Source organism: Trachinotus anak, unplaced genomic scaffold, assembly GCF_046630095.1.
Source record: "Trachinotus anak isolate AG129_WGS33_773 ecotype Australia unplaced genomic scaffold, CSIRO_AGI_Tana_v1 ptg000025l, whole genome shotgun sequence".
In the NCBI taxonomy this organism is placed as follows: Eukaryota; Metazoa; Chordata; class Actinopteri; order Carangiformes; family Carangidae; genus Trachinotus; species Trachinotus anak.
The window spans coordinates 6,806,028-6,826,111 of NW_027273876.1; the positions used below are offsets into that span (position 1 = coordinate 6,806,028).

At 40.6% G+C, this 20,084-nt stretch overlaps 2 protein-coding genes across 2 annotated transcripts; both read left to right on the forward strand.

Annotated features, from left to right (window-relative positions):
- The first annotated feature begins 365 nt into the window (after positions 1 to 365).
- On the forward strand, positions 366 to 5,122 carry kcng3 (potassium voltage-gated channel, subfamily G, member 3). Its single transcript, XM_071462535.1, has 2 exons — positions 366 to 1,233; positions 2,840 to 5,122. Exons 1-2 carry the CDS (start codon positions 608 to 610, stop codon positions 3,483 to 3,485), a joined length of 1,272 nt encoding a protein of 423 aa, XP_071318636.1. The 5' UTR covers positions 366 to 607; the 3' UTR covers positions 3,486 to 5,122.
- Positions 5,123 to 9,193: 4,071 nt separating this feature from the next.
- On the forward strand, positions 9,194 to 14,762 carry cox7a2l (cytochrome c oxidase subunit 7A2 like). Its single transcript, XM_071463168.1, has 3 exons — positions 9,194 to 9,353; positions 13,654 to 13,788; positions 14,384 to 14,762. Exons 1-3 carry the CDS (start codon positions 9,282 to 9,284, stop codon positions 14,525 to 14,527), a joined length of 351 nt encoding a protein of 116 aa, XP_071319269.1. The 5' UTR covers positions 9,194 to 9,281; the 3' UTR covers positions 14,528 to 14,762.
- Positions 14,763 to 20,084: the final 5,322 nt, after the last annotated feature.

Genomic DNA, 20,084 nt, shown 5'->3' on the forward strand with positions numbered 1-20,084 from the left:
GTAAACTTATCAATTATAGGCTAATTAAAATCCTTGTATAGGCTAATTAAAGTCCTTTGAGTAGTAATTGTGAAAAATAATAAATAAAGATTTATTTTTATAATAAATAAAGAGTTATTATAGCGGTTTAGTTTTTGTTTGTTGATGGAAAAAAAAAAAAAACACAAAAAACTTTAAAACCACCCGTAGGAATATTTATTATATCTCTGGAAACAGCATCAGCTTTGAAGAGAAACTAGAGTTGTTTTTTTTTCATCTTTGTGTGTGTGTGTGTGTGTGTGTGTGTGTGTGTGTGTGTGTGTGTGTGTGTGTCCGTGCATGTGACATCACTGATGGGATTGGATTGGCTTGCCCTGACTGGGGTGGAGAGTCTCCTCCACAGGCTGCAGGGAGGGAGAAGGAGAGGAGAGGGAGAAACAGAGGGGAATAGTTTCCATCAGCCACGGAGCTCAGCGCAGGGCCACCTCCACTGAGAGCGAACCACGCCCCGGGGGACAGGGGAGACTGTGACCCCTTAACCCCCCCCACACACACACACACAGTGTACACAGTCCTGTTATGGAAGGGGGAATGGACTTTGAAGAGGAGCTTTAGTTAGACTGGCGACATGAAGTTTGGGAAGAGCATCTGTGTGCTCAACGTAGGGGGGACCCGGTACGCCTTCACCCGTGAGGTGATCAGGGATTTCCCTCTCCGGCGCGTCAGTCGCCTGCATGCCTGCGCGACCGAGAAAGAAGTCCTTGAACTGTGCGACGACTACGACCGGGACCGGAATGAGTTCTTCTTCGACCGCCACGCACAGGCTTTCGTGTTCATCATGCTGTACGTGCGCTCCGGTAAACTCCGCTTCGTCCCCGGAGTGTGTGAGCTCTCCTTCTACACAGAGATGCTCTACTGGGGGCTGGAGAGCGCTCACCTGGACTCCTGCTGCCAGAAGCGCCTGGACGACAGGATGTCCGAGATCGGACTGGACAGTCTGTCAGAGGGGGACATCGGAGTGTCGGGGGATGACTCTCAGAGCCAGGAGGGGTCGGTGCAGCGGGTTGCGCTCACCGGTCGCGCCAAATGGCTTGAGAAGATGCGCAAGGCTTTCGAGGAGCCCAACTCTTCGCTTGCGGCGCAGCTGTTGGCTTCAGTGTCCGTCATCTTTGTTATCGTCTCTATGATAATGCTGTGCGCTAGCACCCTGCCGGACTGGGATACAGCCAAGAGAAATACCGTGGAGGAGCACAGGTAGGTGACAGTCAAAGGTCACTTAAGTTTAGAGGATGCTGCTAAATGTCCAGGCGCAATGTGTGCGAAGATCCTGCGAATAGTCTGGTGCGTAAAAGTGCAGGCTAAGTCATGTCAACGATACGTTCTCGCCATGATAAAAACTCTATAAATAAATGAACACATTCATAACCACTCGAGAATCTCATGCCTGTGCCTGTATGTATTATGGCAACGGTCAACCCCATTGCGCACTACTCATTTATTACCCAGGAGGTTGCTGTGTGCATGGGAGCATTTGTCTTATCCCAGCTTTTTGAAGTCAAATATGTTTTTTGTTTATTTTTTACAATAAAATAATAAAAAAAATAGAAGTAACCTTGAAACAATATAGTTAAAGCATGATAGAAAACACACATTAGGTACCCTCAATCAAATTTGTCCTTGTGTTAAGTGAATTGACGCCCCGTAGGTCAATACCGCATAATGACAAGATTCAGGCAGCACATTAAACACCGGGATCCCCACATGTCAAACAAGTGCCAAGGAAGGCAATCAATAACTAATCCATATTATCTACAATAAGTGTAGTGTTAATTATTACACAGAATCCCTCCCTTGCGCTGTCTTTCTGCAGAGTGTGCCCCCCCCCCCCCCCCCCCCCCGCCTCTTCACAATTACTTTGAATACCATTATTGGCTCGGGCAGTTTACATTGCACTGTACACAAGGTGGACAAACATATCGGATAAATGCTGGTTTCAATCATATTCCAGTGAGTGATGAGTTGAAAGTAGGAGGTGTGCTGAGGGATTACATATTAGGCTAAGCAAACAAAAAGGAATTAAGGCACTTACAGGAATCACCTTCCATCTAGGTCAGCAGTTATTTTTGCTCCACTTTTTGGACACAAGGTGAAAATAGTGCACCTCTGTTTCCACATTGCTTTGGCCACAGCCTGTCCTCTCTGGGAAGCCTGAGGCTGCCCCTCTCTATATAAGGCTAGGTTATGTTCACTCAGGCTGGACATAGTTTTTAAGTTTTGGATCGGTTACAGTGGTTAGATAATCAACTAAAAGTGTAGTTTATATTCGGGGTCAAAAAAGATTCCAATTTAGTTTCATGCCAGTAGATGATGACATTCTCTCAGTTGCTCTGTGATTTGATTTGGTCTAATTGTGCTGATGTAGTTATCCTTAGGCTCCGTGGTCTTTGTTCGGCCTGGCTGTTTCTATGTTGAATACGAGCACCACCTCACTCTAATTCAGTTTGATTGCCTTTTTCTCTGCTAATCAATGGGGTAATCATGTGCTTGCTTGTGTCACACTCTCTCTTTGAAGGTTTTTCATCCCCCCCTCTGTGCAACTTCCTGGCAATTTCCTCATCTTCCTTCCTTACAGTGCATCTGTCCTCTTGTCTATGTTCACTTGTGTCATCCATGAATAGCATCAGATTTCCTCCCTGTTTCCCATAATTTATATCACCCCTGCCTTGCTTCCTTCTTCCTCCTCATGTTTACTCATCGTCAAGTAGTATCTCATATCATCCATCTCTCTCTGTAGCTCCTCTGCCATTTCCTGTTTACAGTCTGTTCCACTCATTTTTCTCCTCTCCTCTCTCCTCTGTAGGATAGTAGAGGCAGTGTGTATTGGCTGGTTTACAGCAGAGTGCATAGTGCGCTTTCTGGTAGCCAGAGACAAGTGGGACTTTCTCCGCCGGCCGCTGAACATCATCGATGTGATTGCCATCACCCCCTACTATGTCACCATGGCGATGGCCCGGGCAGGGATGCCGGGCGCCGGGCTCGGGGTTGCTGGAGTGATACTGCGGGTGCTGAGGATGATGCGAGTGTTCTGGCTCATGAAGCTGGCCAGACACTTCCTGGGCCTGCAGACACTGGGGCTGACACTCAGGCGCTGCTACCGGGAGATGGTCATGCTGATGGTGTTTGTCTGCGTCGCCATGGCGATATACAGCGCTCTGGCCCAGCTTCTGGAGCATGGCTTGGACTTGGGCACGCAGAATCACGATTACGCCAGCATCCCGGCCGCCGCCTGGTGGGTCATCATCTCCATGACAACGGTGGGGTACGGGGATGTGTACCCTGTGACGGTTGGAGGACGGGTGCTTGGGGGAATGTGTGTAGTGAGTGGCATTGTACTCCTGGCGCTGCCCATCACATTCATCTACCACAGTTTTGTGCAGTGCTACCATGAACTCAAACTCCGCTCTGCCAGATACGCACGCAGCCTGTCAGTGGAGATACTGCAATGAACATACATTTATACCAAACATCCATGGCTCTGCCTGCATCAGACCGAAACTCGACAAACCAGTGAATCTGCTGATCCCATTGTGACACAGTGATCAGCTCTGTGCCCTACCTTGTTTCCTGCCTGAAACACACCTGATTTTATTTGGCTTGTCTAGTTCCTGCTTGTTATGTTGATGATCTCCAGTCCACATCTTCAACCAGCATGCTCTGCACCTGTCTCCTTAACAACGCCGTTTACACAGAAGAGTAGGACCACACAAATAATTATTTATCAAACACACGCAGGCACATTCAATCCAGTTTTGACATTGGCTGCTGTTTACACTGTATTCCCATGGTTACAATGTTGGCAGAGATGGCTCCTTTTTTTTTTTTTTTTTTTTTTGTATGCTGCATCAAGTGCTGTGTGTGTGATTGTGTGTTTGTTTGTCTGGCCACCAGCCTTTCACTTTGTCAAAGCTTTGCGCCCAGATGGTCCAAATTACACAAGATTGATGTGTGACCTAGATGCATTCTGTTAAACCTGGGGAGTATAGTGAAGGAGTGAACAAGTGAGAGCAAAGTGGGGATGGAGAAGGAGTATACAGGGGACCTAGTGTGTAGGAGTGGCTTAAGCCAGGGATAATGAAATATGGACACAGGTCAGCAAGGACTAATAAGGTGGCAGACAAATAGAGGGGTGTCAGATGTGACAGGCCAGATGGAGTGTGAAATGGAGGATAAAAGATTAAAGGACAAAAATGACAGGAATGACAGAATGTGGAGCATGCCTGAGCGTAAAGAATGAATAGCTGGAGTGTGTGTATTGCTTCTCCATTGTGAGTGAATGTAAGGCATTTTGTATTTCTGTGTCTCCAAGGCAACCTCATCCTCCAACATGTCAATCATAACGGTGGTTGATTTGTGTGCACACAAGCAGACCACATCCATGCACCCCTTCTGGCTGGCATGTAGCATTTTTGTCCTGCAATTATGGGAAATAAAACATCACAAATTCCTTTAAAAAAAAAAAAAAAAAAAAAACGAACAGTAAAGGCTGTCACAGATGATAGTCCTGACATTCATGATTCAGACATGTTTGCTCTGTCCATGCTTTGCCAAGACGATATGATTTGTTGAGGAGACGCATGATCCAAACAAACAAGTCGACACTTCTCCCACTCAACAGTCTTTCTCTGCATCTCCTCTCCTCTTCCTCCTGTTGCCATCAACCATCCTCTTTTTACACACACACACACACACACACACGCACACACACATTAAAATCCTGCTCCTCTGTTGCAAAGGAAATTAAACAATTAATGAGTCTGAGCCTATTCATTATCTGTATGTCCTTTAACTTAAAGTCTACATGTGTTATTTCCTCATAGACTTTGCAGCCTTGTATGAGTTTACTGAGTGTATTGTAGACAGTACATATTTCAATATCCTTGTTGTTGTGTTATTAATGTGCTTTTTTAAATCAATATTTTACTACCTAGCTTGCAATACATAATTGTCAACTCATGTGGCATAGCTTATAGCCTGGTGAATTTTGCCTGGCCTCATTGAAACCATCAATCAAAACTTTTTCATCAGTAGACTTGTAATTAATGTGATTAATGTGTGAGGTTTTATAATAAAAATGACTCTGTGCAAAAATTCTGTGAATGGGTAATTACTTATTACAATTCAAACTGTACTATAAAAATGGTAAAATGTAAGTGTTATCAGACTCCATCAACCACTTTTACAGCAATATCATTGTGATCCTGGGTTTTCACATCATTTATTCGTAACCTAAAATAACCCTCTTAATTAAATTAACTGATTAATTACACAGCGTGACCCAAAGATGTGATAAATGCACAAGGCATTTCGGGCAGATGATCATTCAAAAGTCTTGATGTGATGACATACAGTTCACACCTCTTGCCTCCTGTGGGCAACAGAACATAACATCCGGCACGAGGAACACCTGAGCCCAGTGCGCTCAGTGTACACATCAGAGTTACACTGGGGTGAGCACTGTGCCACATCTAGTTCTCAAAATACTGATATAAGGGTAAATCAACTCAAATCAAAATCAAATTTTATAAAATCAGATTTTTTTTAAATCAACATATTATATATCCTCACAATTACCATAATTTATTTTGGTTTACATTGTGGAAATCTATTGAAATTGAGTCTAAATTACAGAGAAATCAATTTGTTTGTGTGTGTGTAGTCAGCTAGAAGCACCAATTGCCCAGTGTCTCCTGAACAGTATTTCTACTGAGAGGACCCCTGAAGTCTTAGACAATAAATGTCCTTCAAAAAGAGACACAACACCTTTAAGAAAATGCCAAAACAGAAATGTGACCACAGGAAGTCAGAGCAGCCAGGGGCATGAGGACAAAATAAAAGCCTGGGAATATTAGAAGAGGATGTTGCTCTGAGGTGGTGGAGAAGATGAAAGGGGTGGAGGAGACGGAGGAGGTGTAAGAGATGCAGGAGGTGAAGAAAAAGGAGGTGGCAGAGGCTAAGTGGAAGAAGCCCTCATGGTAGAGGAGGTTCATTGACTCCCCTAATGAGGTGATTGGGAGGGAAGGAGAAGGAGGAGGTGAAGGAAGAGGAGTTGGAGGACGTGAGGGCTGAACCAGCACCTGAGCCTCCACAAGTGAGGTGACATATCAACGCAGTACTGATAAGGCAGAGGAAGAGGCCTTCATGGTGGAGAAGGTTCATGAACTCCTTTGCTTTTGGCTCACACTGCATCCAGTCAGAAAAAGAGTGATGGTGATGCACAGTGCAACTAGTTTTCCATAAAACTATAAAACAGCCTCACTGTGTCTGTTTTCTCTCCTAACATTCCTCCCTGTCATCATTAAAACTGATGCACATACAAAAAGTGCCCAATATGGCCATGTCATGTTGTGTAGGAGCATTTTCTCTCTCCACACAATAGCAGCGCTAATGACAAATGCATTGCTTTTTCTGTTGCTATTTCACAATAGTAGTTGCCTGGTGTTCTGACGATGAAGCACAACACTCGTTTTCAAGCTGTGACATATGAAGAATGAACAGAGTCTAAGAGTCAAGACAACAAGGAAACATCTGGGTCTTTCCTATATGGAAAATTATTAGCTTTAGATTTAAAAACATTTAGCAGGTTGGTTTTTGTGAGGTTGTAACAGTAGATAAATTACCAGCTCGTAATTAATTCACAGTTAAAACGACAACCGCCAGAGGGATGAAGAGTTACCTCATGATAAGAGATTTTCTGAAGTGTTTTTTTAGAAGGGCTTGGTTGATATGTCTACCAGCTGAACTTTCCATCATCTTCTCTAAAAACACACAAGGCTCACAGGGAGAAAAATCATTAACAGAATAATTTAAGGTAATCAAGGTTATATGTACAGTCACTGAGCACAGATCTGGCGACTGTGGAGGCCTCTAAAGTTCACTGAACTCTTTGTTATGGTCCTGAAACCAGTTTGAGAGGACTCCTGCTTTGTGAGATGGTGCATTATCATGCTGGAAGTAGCCATTAGAGGAAGAAACTTGTGGCCATAAAGGGATTGCCAGCAACGATTCTCAGATAGATAGTGTGACATTCAAACCATGATTGATTGGTATTAAGGGACTCAAATTGTGCCAAGAAAACATTCCCTACACCATTACATCACCAGCATTAGCCTGGAGTGTTGATAAAAGGAAGGCTGGGTCTGCGTGCCTCAGCAGAAACCCAGATTCATCAGACCAGGCTACATTTGTCTTTCTGACGAGTTTTGGAGAGGCTGTGCCTGCTGCAGCCTCAGATTTCTGTTCTTGGCTGACAGTTATAAAGAGCGGTCTGAGGTACCTGTAGCCCCTGTGTCAGCTCCAGAGTAAAATCAACAAAAAATGCAGTAACATCATTAGTTATGTGTACTTAAAACATCAAAAGTGAAAGAACTTATCATGCAGAAGAACTACCCCTGTCAGTGTTGTATGATGATTTGTGATGAAACAAAAAGTGGTTAGAGTAGTTTTTTTAAAGCATAAATTGATTCTGCCTTAAATGTGAGGATTTGATGCTTTTCTCTGTGTACTATAATTGTGAATTAATTATCTTTGTGTTTTAGGTTTCACACAGTAACACGTGATGGCTTCTTTCCATAAGTCACAATACATTTAATTTTCATAGATACCTCGTAATGCATAGGGCTGCATAAAACAACAATTTTCATTATCCAAACATTTGCTAATTATTTTCTCAATTTTTCTTTTTTTTAATGTAAAATTTTACATAATGGTTACAAATGTCCATTGTAATCTTTCATAGCCCCAGACATTGTGTCTGATCTCATCTCAGTCCAAAAATAAAACAGAGAAACAGCAAATCCTCACAATTAAAGAAGGAAAGAGAAATGTTTTAGCATTTCTGTGTGAATAATGATCATATTAAGAATAATTATGAGCCTGTCAGTGATGAAGGTCCATCAGAATATTATTGTTTATTGCTGTAATTTACCACAAGCTAAAATGTCATTTGGAATGTAAACTTTTATTATTTAACCTTCTTCCTTTCAAAATGAGACTTTAGGTTTCTTTAAATACAAACTTAAAAATGATATTTGATAACAGATAGTGTACCACTGTGTCTACTTTATAATGTGTTTTTGTTTGTTTGTTTTGTTTTTTATTTATTTTAATTAATTAATTAATTAATTAATTAATTTGGTTGAGGTTATTAAGTTTCAAGTGATTCCTGAGGGTTTGTGTAAATGTGGTATCTATCGCCTGAAGATTTTTATAGAAGCAGTTACTAAATGCTGGCTTCAGAGAAACCCTCCCACTACGGACCTTTTTATAGGCACTCTCAACCATCTATGTTCTATGGAAAAGATGACTTACACCCTCTGTTTGCGGAAAGACAAGGATGAAAAACACTACATGAAATGGGTTTGTTACTCACGTCTTAACATTAGGTGGTATTTCTCAAACCCCAGCATAATGTAGGCTACAGTAGGCTACCAGTGTATCTGTGCCTGATGTTTGTTGATTCATTCCAGCCCTCATGTTTTTGTCCAACACTTCTGTTTGTTAAATTTGAAATGATATTAGAAATGAAAGTTTAAAAAAAAAGAGAAAGGACCAAAATATGAACAGAAATTAGGGTTGCAGAAATCAGAAATTAGTTTCTATTTCTTTTCTACAACACTAATCATATTACAACCTCCACCCATCACGATTTTCCTTCTCTTTCATGGTCTAAGGATAGGGGGTGGCACATGGGAGGAGTTTGCCTTCGAGGCTTCCTGCCAGAAAGCCTTTGTACACGGTTAAGGGTGTGAAAGGGTCTGATTCAATGCAAATCGTGATCTTTTCCTAAACATAATAAGTACTTTTGTTACCTAAGCTTAACCAAGTGACATAAGAAAGTCTTTCTGGCAGAAAACCAACAAAGTTGTGGTTTGTGATATTGGACTTTATAAATAAAATATGACCTGACTTCACCCTTTAGAGGGAGCCTGACCCTTTGATTGGCAACCAGTAGATTAAATGATTTCATACTTCATACTTTCATACTTCATACATCCGTACTTTTACTGAGGTAACATATTAAATGGAGGACTTTTACTTCTAATTAAATATCTTACATCAGTATATTGGTAAATAAAGAGGAACATTTCCTCACATGCCTCTTCCTGCCTGCCACTTGAATTTTGAACGGGCAGGGGAGGGGCAGCCGAAGGCAACGTCACTTTCCGTCGACGGTCGCAGCAGGAAGACCTTTCACCGGGTGGTTTTGTTGTGGATGACACCTCTCCACGTCCTTCAGCAGTAAAATGTACTACAAGTTCAGCGGTTTCACCCAAAAACTGACGGGATCTGCTCCCACGGCCGCCTACAGCCCTCAGGTGAGACCGGGAATTAGAGAAAACCGAGCCGGTAACCGGAAGGGGATGACCTTCATGTCACCGTGTTGGATAACGAACCGTTATTATCTTTCGTGTACCCAAAGGGGCCTTAAAATCCACTTTAATATATTTAAGAGTCTTTTTAAACCATTAAATGTACTACTTAGCATCTTAATTCGCAAATCCTTTGGAAAAATAGCGGCTTATTTACGGTATTTTTGTCCTATTAACGGCACCCGGAGCTATCGTCATCTCAACTTCATATTATCCGGTTCAGTCAAATATGTCATATAAAGTCACCTGTGGTTTTAAAAAGTGGTGTAGCGTTGTAAAACCTTCAGGCAAACCATAAACAGAGAGGCTGTGACCTTTCTTTCTTTCTTTCTTTCTTTTTCTTTCTTTCTTTCTACGTAAACGTTAATTACTTTTTCCGCCACTGCCTTATCACAGAGCCTTTATTTAACCTTTATCCTGACAGGTTATTTCCAATCTGTCGATCTGGCCTTCATGTGAATTTACAGCCAATTTCGAAATTCAGTGGCCTCTCAGAGCTTCTGCCAGATGTGACCTTTATAATTGCCCCTCTGTCCTTTATACTGCAGCCTCTTTGTTATTCTGTGATAGTGGGTTAGTCTTCAGGCTCTCCAGTGTCTGGGTTAGGAAGTCACTTATTCAACTTTTAAATTACTTTTTGTAAGAACAACACTGGCCTGATAAATTGTCAAAGTCATTGGTGGAGAGTAACTAAAGCACTAACCCAATCTTGAGGTTCTTTATCCTACGGCTGCAACTAACAGTTATTTTGATTATTGAATAATCTGCTGATTGTTTTCTCACCGAACCGATTAATCGTTTAGTTTATAAAATGACAAAAATATTGAAAAATATCAACCCCAGTTCCTCCTGGTCCTAGTTTACAGTTTAAAATGTCTTGTTTTGTCCAACTAACAGTCAAAACCCAAAGATGTTCAGTTTACAAAGACATAAAAGAGAAAATTTTAATATTTGAGAGGCTGAGAGCAGCAATTAATCGATTACTTGTTAATTATTGATTTCTTTCAGACGATTGACTAATCAATTAATCAGCTGATGGTTGCAACTCTAGCGTATCTCTTTCATGCTACTTTATACCTCCTCTCCAGTATGGTGCAGATGCACTCCCCTGAAGTACATGAATTAGTAAGTTAGTTAAAAGGAAATGAGAACGCAGCTTATTCAAGTGGTGAGGTGTAAAGTAGTAGAAACCAGCCTTCAAAGCTAAGCTATCCTATGATTCGATGTCATTGCTGTCAGCTTTGACCTCAAGTAACGATGTTAAATAGATTGCATGCCCTTAAAATAAGAACACAGGGAGGTTGATGCCTTCTAGATGCCTTCTGTGATGACCGTCCAACTTTTATGTAACTCACAGTGGCGAGTGCAACAGCCGTTTTGAGTAATGAAACGATCAGCACTGTAGTTATTACTTCCCCCCTCGAACGCATACAAAATTAAATGGTGCTTACACAACCATGCAGCAGCCATAATAAGCTAATAACATTACTTATGATAATAAAACAATAACAGTGGCTGTTCTGCTCAATGAGTACATTAAAATGTATGTTTCAGTACATTTTGCCGATAATACGTCCATATTTTTTGCTTTAGTAAAATTTTGAATGGATATAAAATAAATAAAGGCAGACTACCTAAGCAGATGAATAACATAAATATTGTAATCACATTTGACTAGAACAGATTTGTTTAAACACCACTACTTTTATTCAAACATAAATGTAGCATGCCACGATAAGGCAGTTTATAGTGTGTGGATAACTTGTCGACTGTATCTCCAGTCTCATAGCATTCATTTTTACCATAGCAGGGCTGGAGTTGTGTTGTGACTGCATTTTATCGAAGCTGAATGCTTTCAGATACTTTGAATATTTTTAGGTAGTTTGGTGGGGAATGATGACATCTTAGTTGAAAAATATGTTGATTTTATATCACTTAGTATCATACCTAAACCATGGATTTTTTGCTATGTTGAAGGGATGGAAGGGCTTTCACCACACATTTTTTTTTCAGTGTTCTGTGGCATTCATTAACCGTGTCCTGACACATTTTTCTTTGTCGGCGTTTGCCCCTCATTGGGCAGGTGCAGCTGCAGAAGTAGAAGCAGCACATCAGAAATAATGTTGATCCTATTTTATCATTCAGCAAATACCAAGATTTCTTCCTTCGACTTTGCATTTTTCTCCTTATACCTCAGCATCTCGCAGATCGCAGCACACGTCCCTCTGTAATAACAAGTCATGCAGGAGAAATGACAAAAATTACAGGGAGGAATCTCGCACCACGATGAGTTCCTGCTGTGAGCACTTTTAGTTAAGCCTTCTGTGGCAAGTAAAAATAATCTGCTTTCAGTGCCTCTGCGTTTGCATGTCAGATTTAATTTCCCCGCTCCCACACTGCCTGCCTCCACACACTCTTAACAAGGTAATGGGTCTGCCAGTGATTTTTCAAAATGAAGGTGGGTGAGAAGCTTCCTCCAAGTGTGCGGATATTGAGGAGGCACACTTCATTAACACCACGGTGTACCCCCAGTTTATTTATTTAAAGTCTTTACTGGCTGAAAAGTGAAACAGCATTGTGACATTTAATGATAACTTCACTAGACTCATGGAGCTAAAGAGTTAAGGAACTATTCCAAATCACAATGGCTGAAGAATTTTAAGATTTCTGGGCGGGAAATGATCACAAGCCAAATTAATACAGTGAGAAACTCACAAGAAAAAGACCAGTTTACCATTTCTTTTTTCTTCACTAGGGGGAAAGTAGGTCTCAAAATGTTGCTCTGAATGTTTACAAGTACAAAGTGTGTAAAAAGGTCTAGACAAGGAGCCCAACAAAATCCTTTGTCATCACTTACAGATATAACATTAAACAACTTCAGATAAAAAATAAGCCTAGCTGTTAATACACTGTAGTTTGCAGTGTTAACTGCTACTCGAGATGCTCTTAATAATCTAAACAGGCACTTAAGCAGCCTCACAAGTGGAGGCATAATGTGCAAGAAGAGATGCACCAAGTTCTTATGCAAGGCCCAAATGGGCTTTTGTTGTATTTCATTTAGAGAAAAACATTTGGATGTTTAAGAGTCTTTTCTTTTGATTGTTACATTCAAAACATTCTAGTATATTAGTACAAATCCCACAGTTGTCCAACCCCTCAAAATTCAGAGAACATTTAGATCTACATCAGTTATACCAATACCTCACATTTACTGGAGTCCATTATACCAATGCCAAATAAACAAAAACTGTTTTGTTTGTTTCACTAATCTTAACCACACTTCTAATGGATGCAAGGGTTCACTTGCCAGTTTCTTTCACATGCTCTTGACCTGTCCCCAGTTATTTGAACATTGGACTAAAATATTATGCTTGGCATTCCCAATGACAGTTCATGTCTCTGAGTCTTCACAAAAGGTACCTTTTTATTCAGAAATGGAAGCTGGAACTGTATCAGACTAGAGAAAATAAGAGAAAATAAAACCTTTTTACAACTGAGACAATTAGTCAACAGACAGAAAATTTATCTTCAACTATTTTGGTAATTTTTCATTTCATTTTCCCAGAAACAAACAGCAAACTTTTTTTTTTATTTGGCCCAGTGTCAAAGTGCCCAGCTGCTTTTTCACATTTTATTACACTGTAAATTGAATTTCTTTTCTTGTCTTGGATAGCTGCTTGGACAAAACAAGACATTTGAAGACCTTACCATGGGCTCCAGGAAATTGTGATGAGCATTTTCATTGGTTTTTGACATTTTATGGACCAAGTGACTAATAATAATAATTATAGAAAAAGGAAATGAATCATAAGTGGTAATGGTGGAAATTGTTATTTGCAGCCCTAAATCTGGAAGCTCACATAAAGTCTTTGATTCTGTTGCCTGACCCTGCAGTTGGCTGATCGCAACTCGTCCTTCGCTTCACAACATTTACTTTTTTATTGAATACTTTTATTTCCTTTTCTTTTTTCCTGGACCTTCCTTTTTGTTTTTGTCAAGGTCTTATAATGACAGAGTTGGACTGGGAGGTGGAGGGGTGTGGGGAGATGGAGTTTTGTGTTTGCAGTTTGTAAGTGTTAAATGTTGTAAATTATTTAAACCATCTGAAGGAAAAAATATGTCACATTCACAGTGAATCAAGTTTGTATCAACAGTAAAACATGAAGGTGAATCATTTTTATGTATTCTGTAAAAATGTTGTAATTACATTGAGCTTTATTGTGACCACTTGTTGATTTTTGTTCAGGGGCTGAGGCCAGGTGTGCCAGCAGAATCCCCAACCATGATCTTTGCCACACCCACCAAGGTGGTGTCAGAGGGTGCGGCCACAGTGGAGTACATGGGGGCAAACAGGGTTCAGGAGTTCCAGAGGATATTCCAGGTAAAGAAGGACACAGACTGAAAAATGTGTCTTTTTTTTTTTTTTTTTTTTTTTAATCCCATCTGGCACAGTGAGTCAGCTTTTAATTCAAAAAGTCTTCAGAGGGAGGTTTAAGAGTTGAACTTTATCAGTCACAGCAGTGGAGATTCATCAGCGTTAGGCACTCACTGGTATTCATTTCACTCTCTGTCCTTAATGGCCTTCTGCCTCCCTCCTCAGTATTCATCACACAAGAGGCAGCCAGGGAAATAATAAAAGACGCGGAGGTTGAGGAGAACGATCACTCAGACAAATGGAAATCACTGACTGCTGCAGTTTTATAAATTCAAGAATATTTTTGAGTGCATTTTAAGTGCAGAAATTCTGACCTTTTCAAATCACCTTTTGTCATTTTAGTTTTTCCAATCAAACATTTCCATGACAATTTTTCAGTCTTAAAAAACCTTGGATTTCTTATTACAATATTATAATATCTGAAAATACTCTGAAAATACTCTGTACTATCTGTTCTGTGTTCGACATCATCATTTTATTTTTCCTTTTCTTTTCCTCCTGTTCTTTTTCCTGGACCCTTCCCTGTTTCGTCTTTCCCCAGGCGCCAGACGGTGTCCCCGTTCATTTGAAGCGCGGCGTTCCCGACAGGCTACTGTACCGCACCACCATGGCTCTCACTATAGGAGGCGCTCTCTACTGTATGGTTGCGCTTTACATGGCAGCCCAGCCCAGCAATAACAAGTGACCAACACAAACCCAGGATCTTTTCTGTAACACCTCCGACATGTCTGTGCTGTAACACATCGACACAACATTCACCGTCTCCATCTGCCCTCGCCATGCCACCTCTTGGGACTCTTAGATGAGAATTTATCACTTTTAGAACATCACACCAGTGATAATGATAATAATGTCTGTCTTCTTTGTAAAAAAAAAAAGATGTCTAAATTAATAAATTTTAAGGGGAAACAAAGGTAAAAGATGCTCTGAGTGTGTATCTTTTGTCTTTTTGTCTGTCGTATGTCACTGAAATAGCACCCACTGTAGTAGAGGTGTCGTTATTGGGCCTCATGTATGAAACTTTATAGGGTTGGGAGCTGCATCATCTCCCTCAGCTCTTACAGATGCCAAAATAGAGGTGGACATTAGTTGTTTTTTTTTGTTTTTTTTAAGCTTTCAACAGGCTTGCTGTAGTGCAGCCATAAGCATGTGTACAAGTGAGAGAGCAAGCATGATGGAGACACCCCATCAGGAACATAGCTGCTGCTCATTTGGCTTAAGTACTATCTCATACAGTATTTATATATGTGGGCCCTGGTGTGATTTCAGAGGGTGGGAGGGTTGTTTCAGACAGACACGTTGGCAGTCCCACATCAAGCTGCTGAAACACAGATGATCATCTCAGGCTGGTATGCCATGTTTGATGTGTCTTTCTGTCTGAATGGGTTGAGATGGGCAACATAAGGCTTATACAGGAAGAGGGTATTTAATTGTGTGTAAGTGTGATGTGTTGAATCTTAGAGACATTTATATGCAGAGTAGTGGAAGAAGCACTTGGGATCTTTTCAATTTTTCAAATACACCTTTGTGTGGCGATTTGGCCTTGGTGGCACTACTTTAGGTGTATTTTACACAACCTTAACAAATTGTACACTTTTCAAAAGCTCTCAAGACTCCTGATTCCCCATATCACTGCAATAGCTGCTGACACAGAACTGGTCCAGGTTTATGGCTATGACTCCAGTGTTTTCCACACAAAAGGTCCTACTGGAGTTCTTATATTCCCTTTTTTATGATATAAAAAAAAACAACAACCAAAAAAAAAAAAACATTTCTACCATGTTCTCCTACTTTATCTTTGCTTCAGTATCTCCTATACTCATTCTGACTTTCTGGTTGTAAATATTAAAGGGCTGCTTTCAAAGGAGATCAGGATTGTGACTAATTGAAAGGGCTGAAGAACAGTAACTGGGTACATTATTTAACAGGTGAAGCATCAACACTGTTAATACTCTCACAAATAAAAGTGCAAATGCATATGCATTAAATATACTTAAAGTACAGAAAGTAAATGCACTCATTATGCGGAATGTCCTATTTCGGAAAATTATACACTGGATTATGATTATTATATGTATTATTAATGTGTATGCCACTTTAGGCAGAGGCCAGTCATTTGTGAATCTCCCCCCTGGGATCAATAAAGTCTTAGCTTAAGCTATAACAATACATCATACATACATCATCATCATATGCGGTACATTCATCCAGAATTTCATATGATATAACAAAAGAGGAATCGACTTTTTTTTTTACTACAATGAATCTCATTTTTTCCCCCTGATAACACTTAATAAATAGATAAATATGCATTTTAGAGTCATACAATATCATATTAGGCTCTTCCACCAGGAGCTGGAGGTGGTAGTCTTAGCTTAGCTTTCCCACATATGGATGTTTCTGGAGTTTTGTATTCTATTATACACTCATAATATTAGATGTTTAATATAATCTTATATGCATCAGTGAATATATTAACCAGATCTCCATTTATTTAATTTATTTAGTGAAGTAGCCTCTGATGCTCAGCAGCTGAACACTCACACGGGGTGGCCTTCGCTGATTTAACTGATTGGCACAGTCTTCACAGAGAGCTCCGCCACTTGCAATCATCAAGTAGCACACACTCATGTAGCACAGCGTGTGCAGTCATCAGGACAGGGGGTGTATTTTTCATCGTTTCATCAGCTGTAAGGATGTATACACCTTAAATTTCAAGCTGAAAGGTGGCACTTTAATGTCAAACGTAGAATTCTGTGTGAAAGACACTTTGTAGGAAGTTCCCCAGTTTGAGGGCAGTGCAGCCGAACAACCAGCCCAAATACAAATGTGGCAGTCAATGAGTTTTCCTTTGGCCAGACAGTGAAGTGTTCTTGACTGTCTGACCAGACAGAAAGCAATAAAAACCCTAAATAAGAAAGAAGTGAAGACAGCTGCAGCGCCGGTGTGGCACAGCATCAGCAGACAAGATATGAAGCGGCTGCTGCTTTGACTGCTAACAATTTACAACAAATGTTAAATATGATGATTTTATTTTAAGGGAAACTCCTTTTATTGTTGCAGAGGGAGCTGTCATGTACAAAATCTAAAGTTGGCATCGGTTGGGGCTGAGGATTAGTAGTTAGAAAATGAAAAAAATCTGGAGGTGTGGGGTTAGAAAGAAGTGACCTTACCCGACCTCTATAATCCACTCCTCACTTCTAATTTTGATTAGAGGGCCGAGGCTTCATTAGCTGCCTGTAACATAACATCAGAACCTCTGACCAAACTGTTGGTTGCACTGTGGCTATTGCAAGCACCAGGTTTTGACAGAGAAGAAGAACGTGTGGAATAAAAAAGATGATAACTGTAGCTGTGCCACATTGAATTTGATCAAAAGATATAGGGAGTACAATGTTAAATCAGCCAGTTACTATTTTAGGTTTATGTTTATCTGTACAATAACTTTTTAACCCCTGAAATCAAAGCCACACAGCCACACTGTGAGGCTGAACTTAGGTGCAGTAATGCTTTGAGCTGAACACAGTCGCTACACTATTCATCTACTAGGCTCCAAAACACCCTCGAATTAAAGCTGACTGAATATTAACATCATAGTCATTGTTTCATTTCAAATCCAGTTTGCATAGAGCCAACTAAATAGAAATGTGTCACTGTCCATAAGTTTTCTAAATGCACTGTAGATTGAGGTATAGGAAGACTTTAGTTTTATGCATACTACTGTTCTGATATTTTTTTCTTTCTAAAGGCTTCCCAGGCCCTCAAAAAAACCCTGAAAATAAAACAGCTAAAGTTTTTCTTTTTAATGAATGGATACCCATAAAAGAGTTTTATTTATTAAAACATGGCACCTTCATTTGTCAGACTGACTCAGCTCTGGACCTCCCTTTGTCATGGCATCAATACTTCTCACCCTGAGGAAAACCTTATGATGGATAATTGATGAAAGCACTGATTTGAAAATGAATAATTCGACCTTCTGGGGGAAATAATGAGTACTGTTAATAAATGAAGACACAGTGGATCATTTGAAGAGTGTCTTTCTCCAAAACATCCCACTCTACAAAGCGAGGGTGCAGGACGCCCCTAAAGGTATAGATACAGTGCTTACATGCAGGTGTGTTCCAGCTGTGAGTTTGTGATGGTTGGTAGACACTGTACATCTAGGATGATTTATTTCTGCTGAAAAATGCTCCAGAGGACGGGGGGACCAGTGGACCCAAACCATGCCAGCAAAATGCCCCCAACAAATTTCTGAATCCAAATGTCAGTCAATGCTTGAGTCTGAGTCCGAGTCTGAGTCAGCAGTGCAGAAGTCCGAGTCAAGTCCTGAGAATCAGGACTCGAGTCCTGTACTGCAACACTGTTCTCGGCATAAGCGACAGACGCACTCGCCCACTTGTTGAGAATATGGTGAAGGATGACTCATCTGACCATATCACTTCTTTCCACATCTCTATAGACCAGTGTCTATGGTTTTCATCTTTGTAATGAGGGGTCATTGTGTTGTCCTACTATAACATCCCTCTCTGGATAATTGCTGACGGCCTGTTCTCGCTGACACAGTCTGAGCACATCCTGCATTGACGTTCTCAGTCACCTGTTGTGCTTCTGTTTTTATTTACATATCTCACTAAGGCACGAGCATCACGGCCATCAAATGTGAGCCGTCAACCACAATTCCCCCACTTCTGTTTCTCCACTCATGTATTCAGGTTTTTCCTTTAATTCGTCACCAGTCTGTGTCTCAGAAACAATCCCCTGGAAGGTTAAAGTGATTTCCGTGAATTAAAGGTGCAAAACAGGAGAGCAAAACCTGTCTTAGAACTGTTCGTTTGTTTCACCGAGGAATCCCTTGCTCTGTCTGTCTCTTTACAACTACTTTTCTCAGTTATTCAGTCACTGTCCTCCCGCTGAGGCTTTTCTTAGAAAAACATAATCATTATGTGCACACATCAAACTGTCAAGAGAGGCACCTCATGCCTGGTTTTGATAATAAACCCTCAACCTGCTTTTCATCGAGGAATCCTTCAGCATCCCCTTAATTCCACCCCTCTGTCTCCCCCCCATCCCTCTTGCGTCATGGCAGCCCACTTGAGTATCCCTCAGTGACAATAGATCCTTTTGTTGTTGCTCTTCTACCCGACAGGAGAGACACGACAACTCAATAACATGTTTACCACTCAGTAACACAGCACTCCAACTGTTAATCAAGCGCACACCTGGGGGAGCGTGAACACAGGAAACTGGGGCAAAAGGAGAGACAAAACACAGGAAGCAAGTGGCGCGTGAGGAGGGGGGGGGGAGGATGAGCGTGTGAGAAGAAGGTTGTTATAAATGGAGGATGGGTGTGACTTGTTGCTTGAAAATTGAAAATGTAATCTCTTTTTACGGGATGAATCCCTTCCTTTGAGGAGGCTGTTTCCATCTTTCATCATGAGGCACTTGTCTGTCCTGTCATACTGCCTTCCCCCTTTTAATGGATCATTGTAAAGACTTCTATGTGGTTATTATGGCAGATTTCAAATAATTGTAATGGGGTAGATTTTATTATAGAAAAATGACACAAATTACACACGTAATTTAAACTGAATTATTTTTTGGATTTCCTGACCAAAACTAAACATTTAAAATAGAAAGCGGTAAATCCCTTTTACTCGAGGCTTATCACTTTCACTAGTTATACACTAAAATGCAAATATTTACTGTATTTCCTTTCATTTTAAAGCTGAATAAACTGATTTATGGCCGCCAGGGAGGAGATAAGCGTTCTGAGAAGAAGGCTGTTGCATCAGCCATATAACATCCATAAGATGGAAAAGTCAGAAGAAAAAAATTCAAATTCTGCACATTGTGGCTATAAACATTGTTTATTGTTTGAACCAAACTAGACATGAAAATTTGGGAATGGAAATTTGTCAGGGGGAAATGATGGTGGGTTATTACACGCACGGTGAAAAATCCAATAATTCTGAGTCAAACTTCACAGTTAAATTGATTTACAGTTTGTATTCTGTCCACAACTTAATATTTTAGGAGAAAAAATTAAGGCGCTGCCTGTTTTGTCTCAATAAATTAAATGCTGGACCCAAACAGCAATAACAATTGGACAGAAAATTATTCAGACTGGGTGACACATCAAAGATTAAAGGTGTATAATAGAATGAAAAAACAATTCCTTAACTGGGGCGTTTATTCCTTTCATGAATGAGTAAGCAAAAGGTTGACAGTTGTTTTGTTCC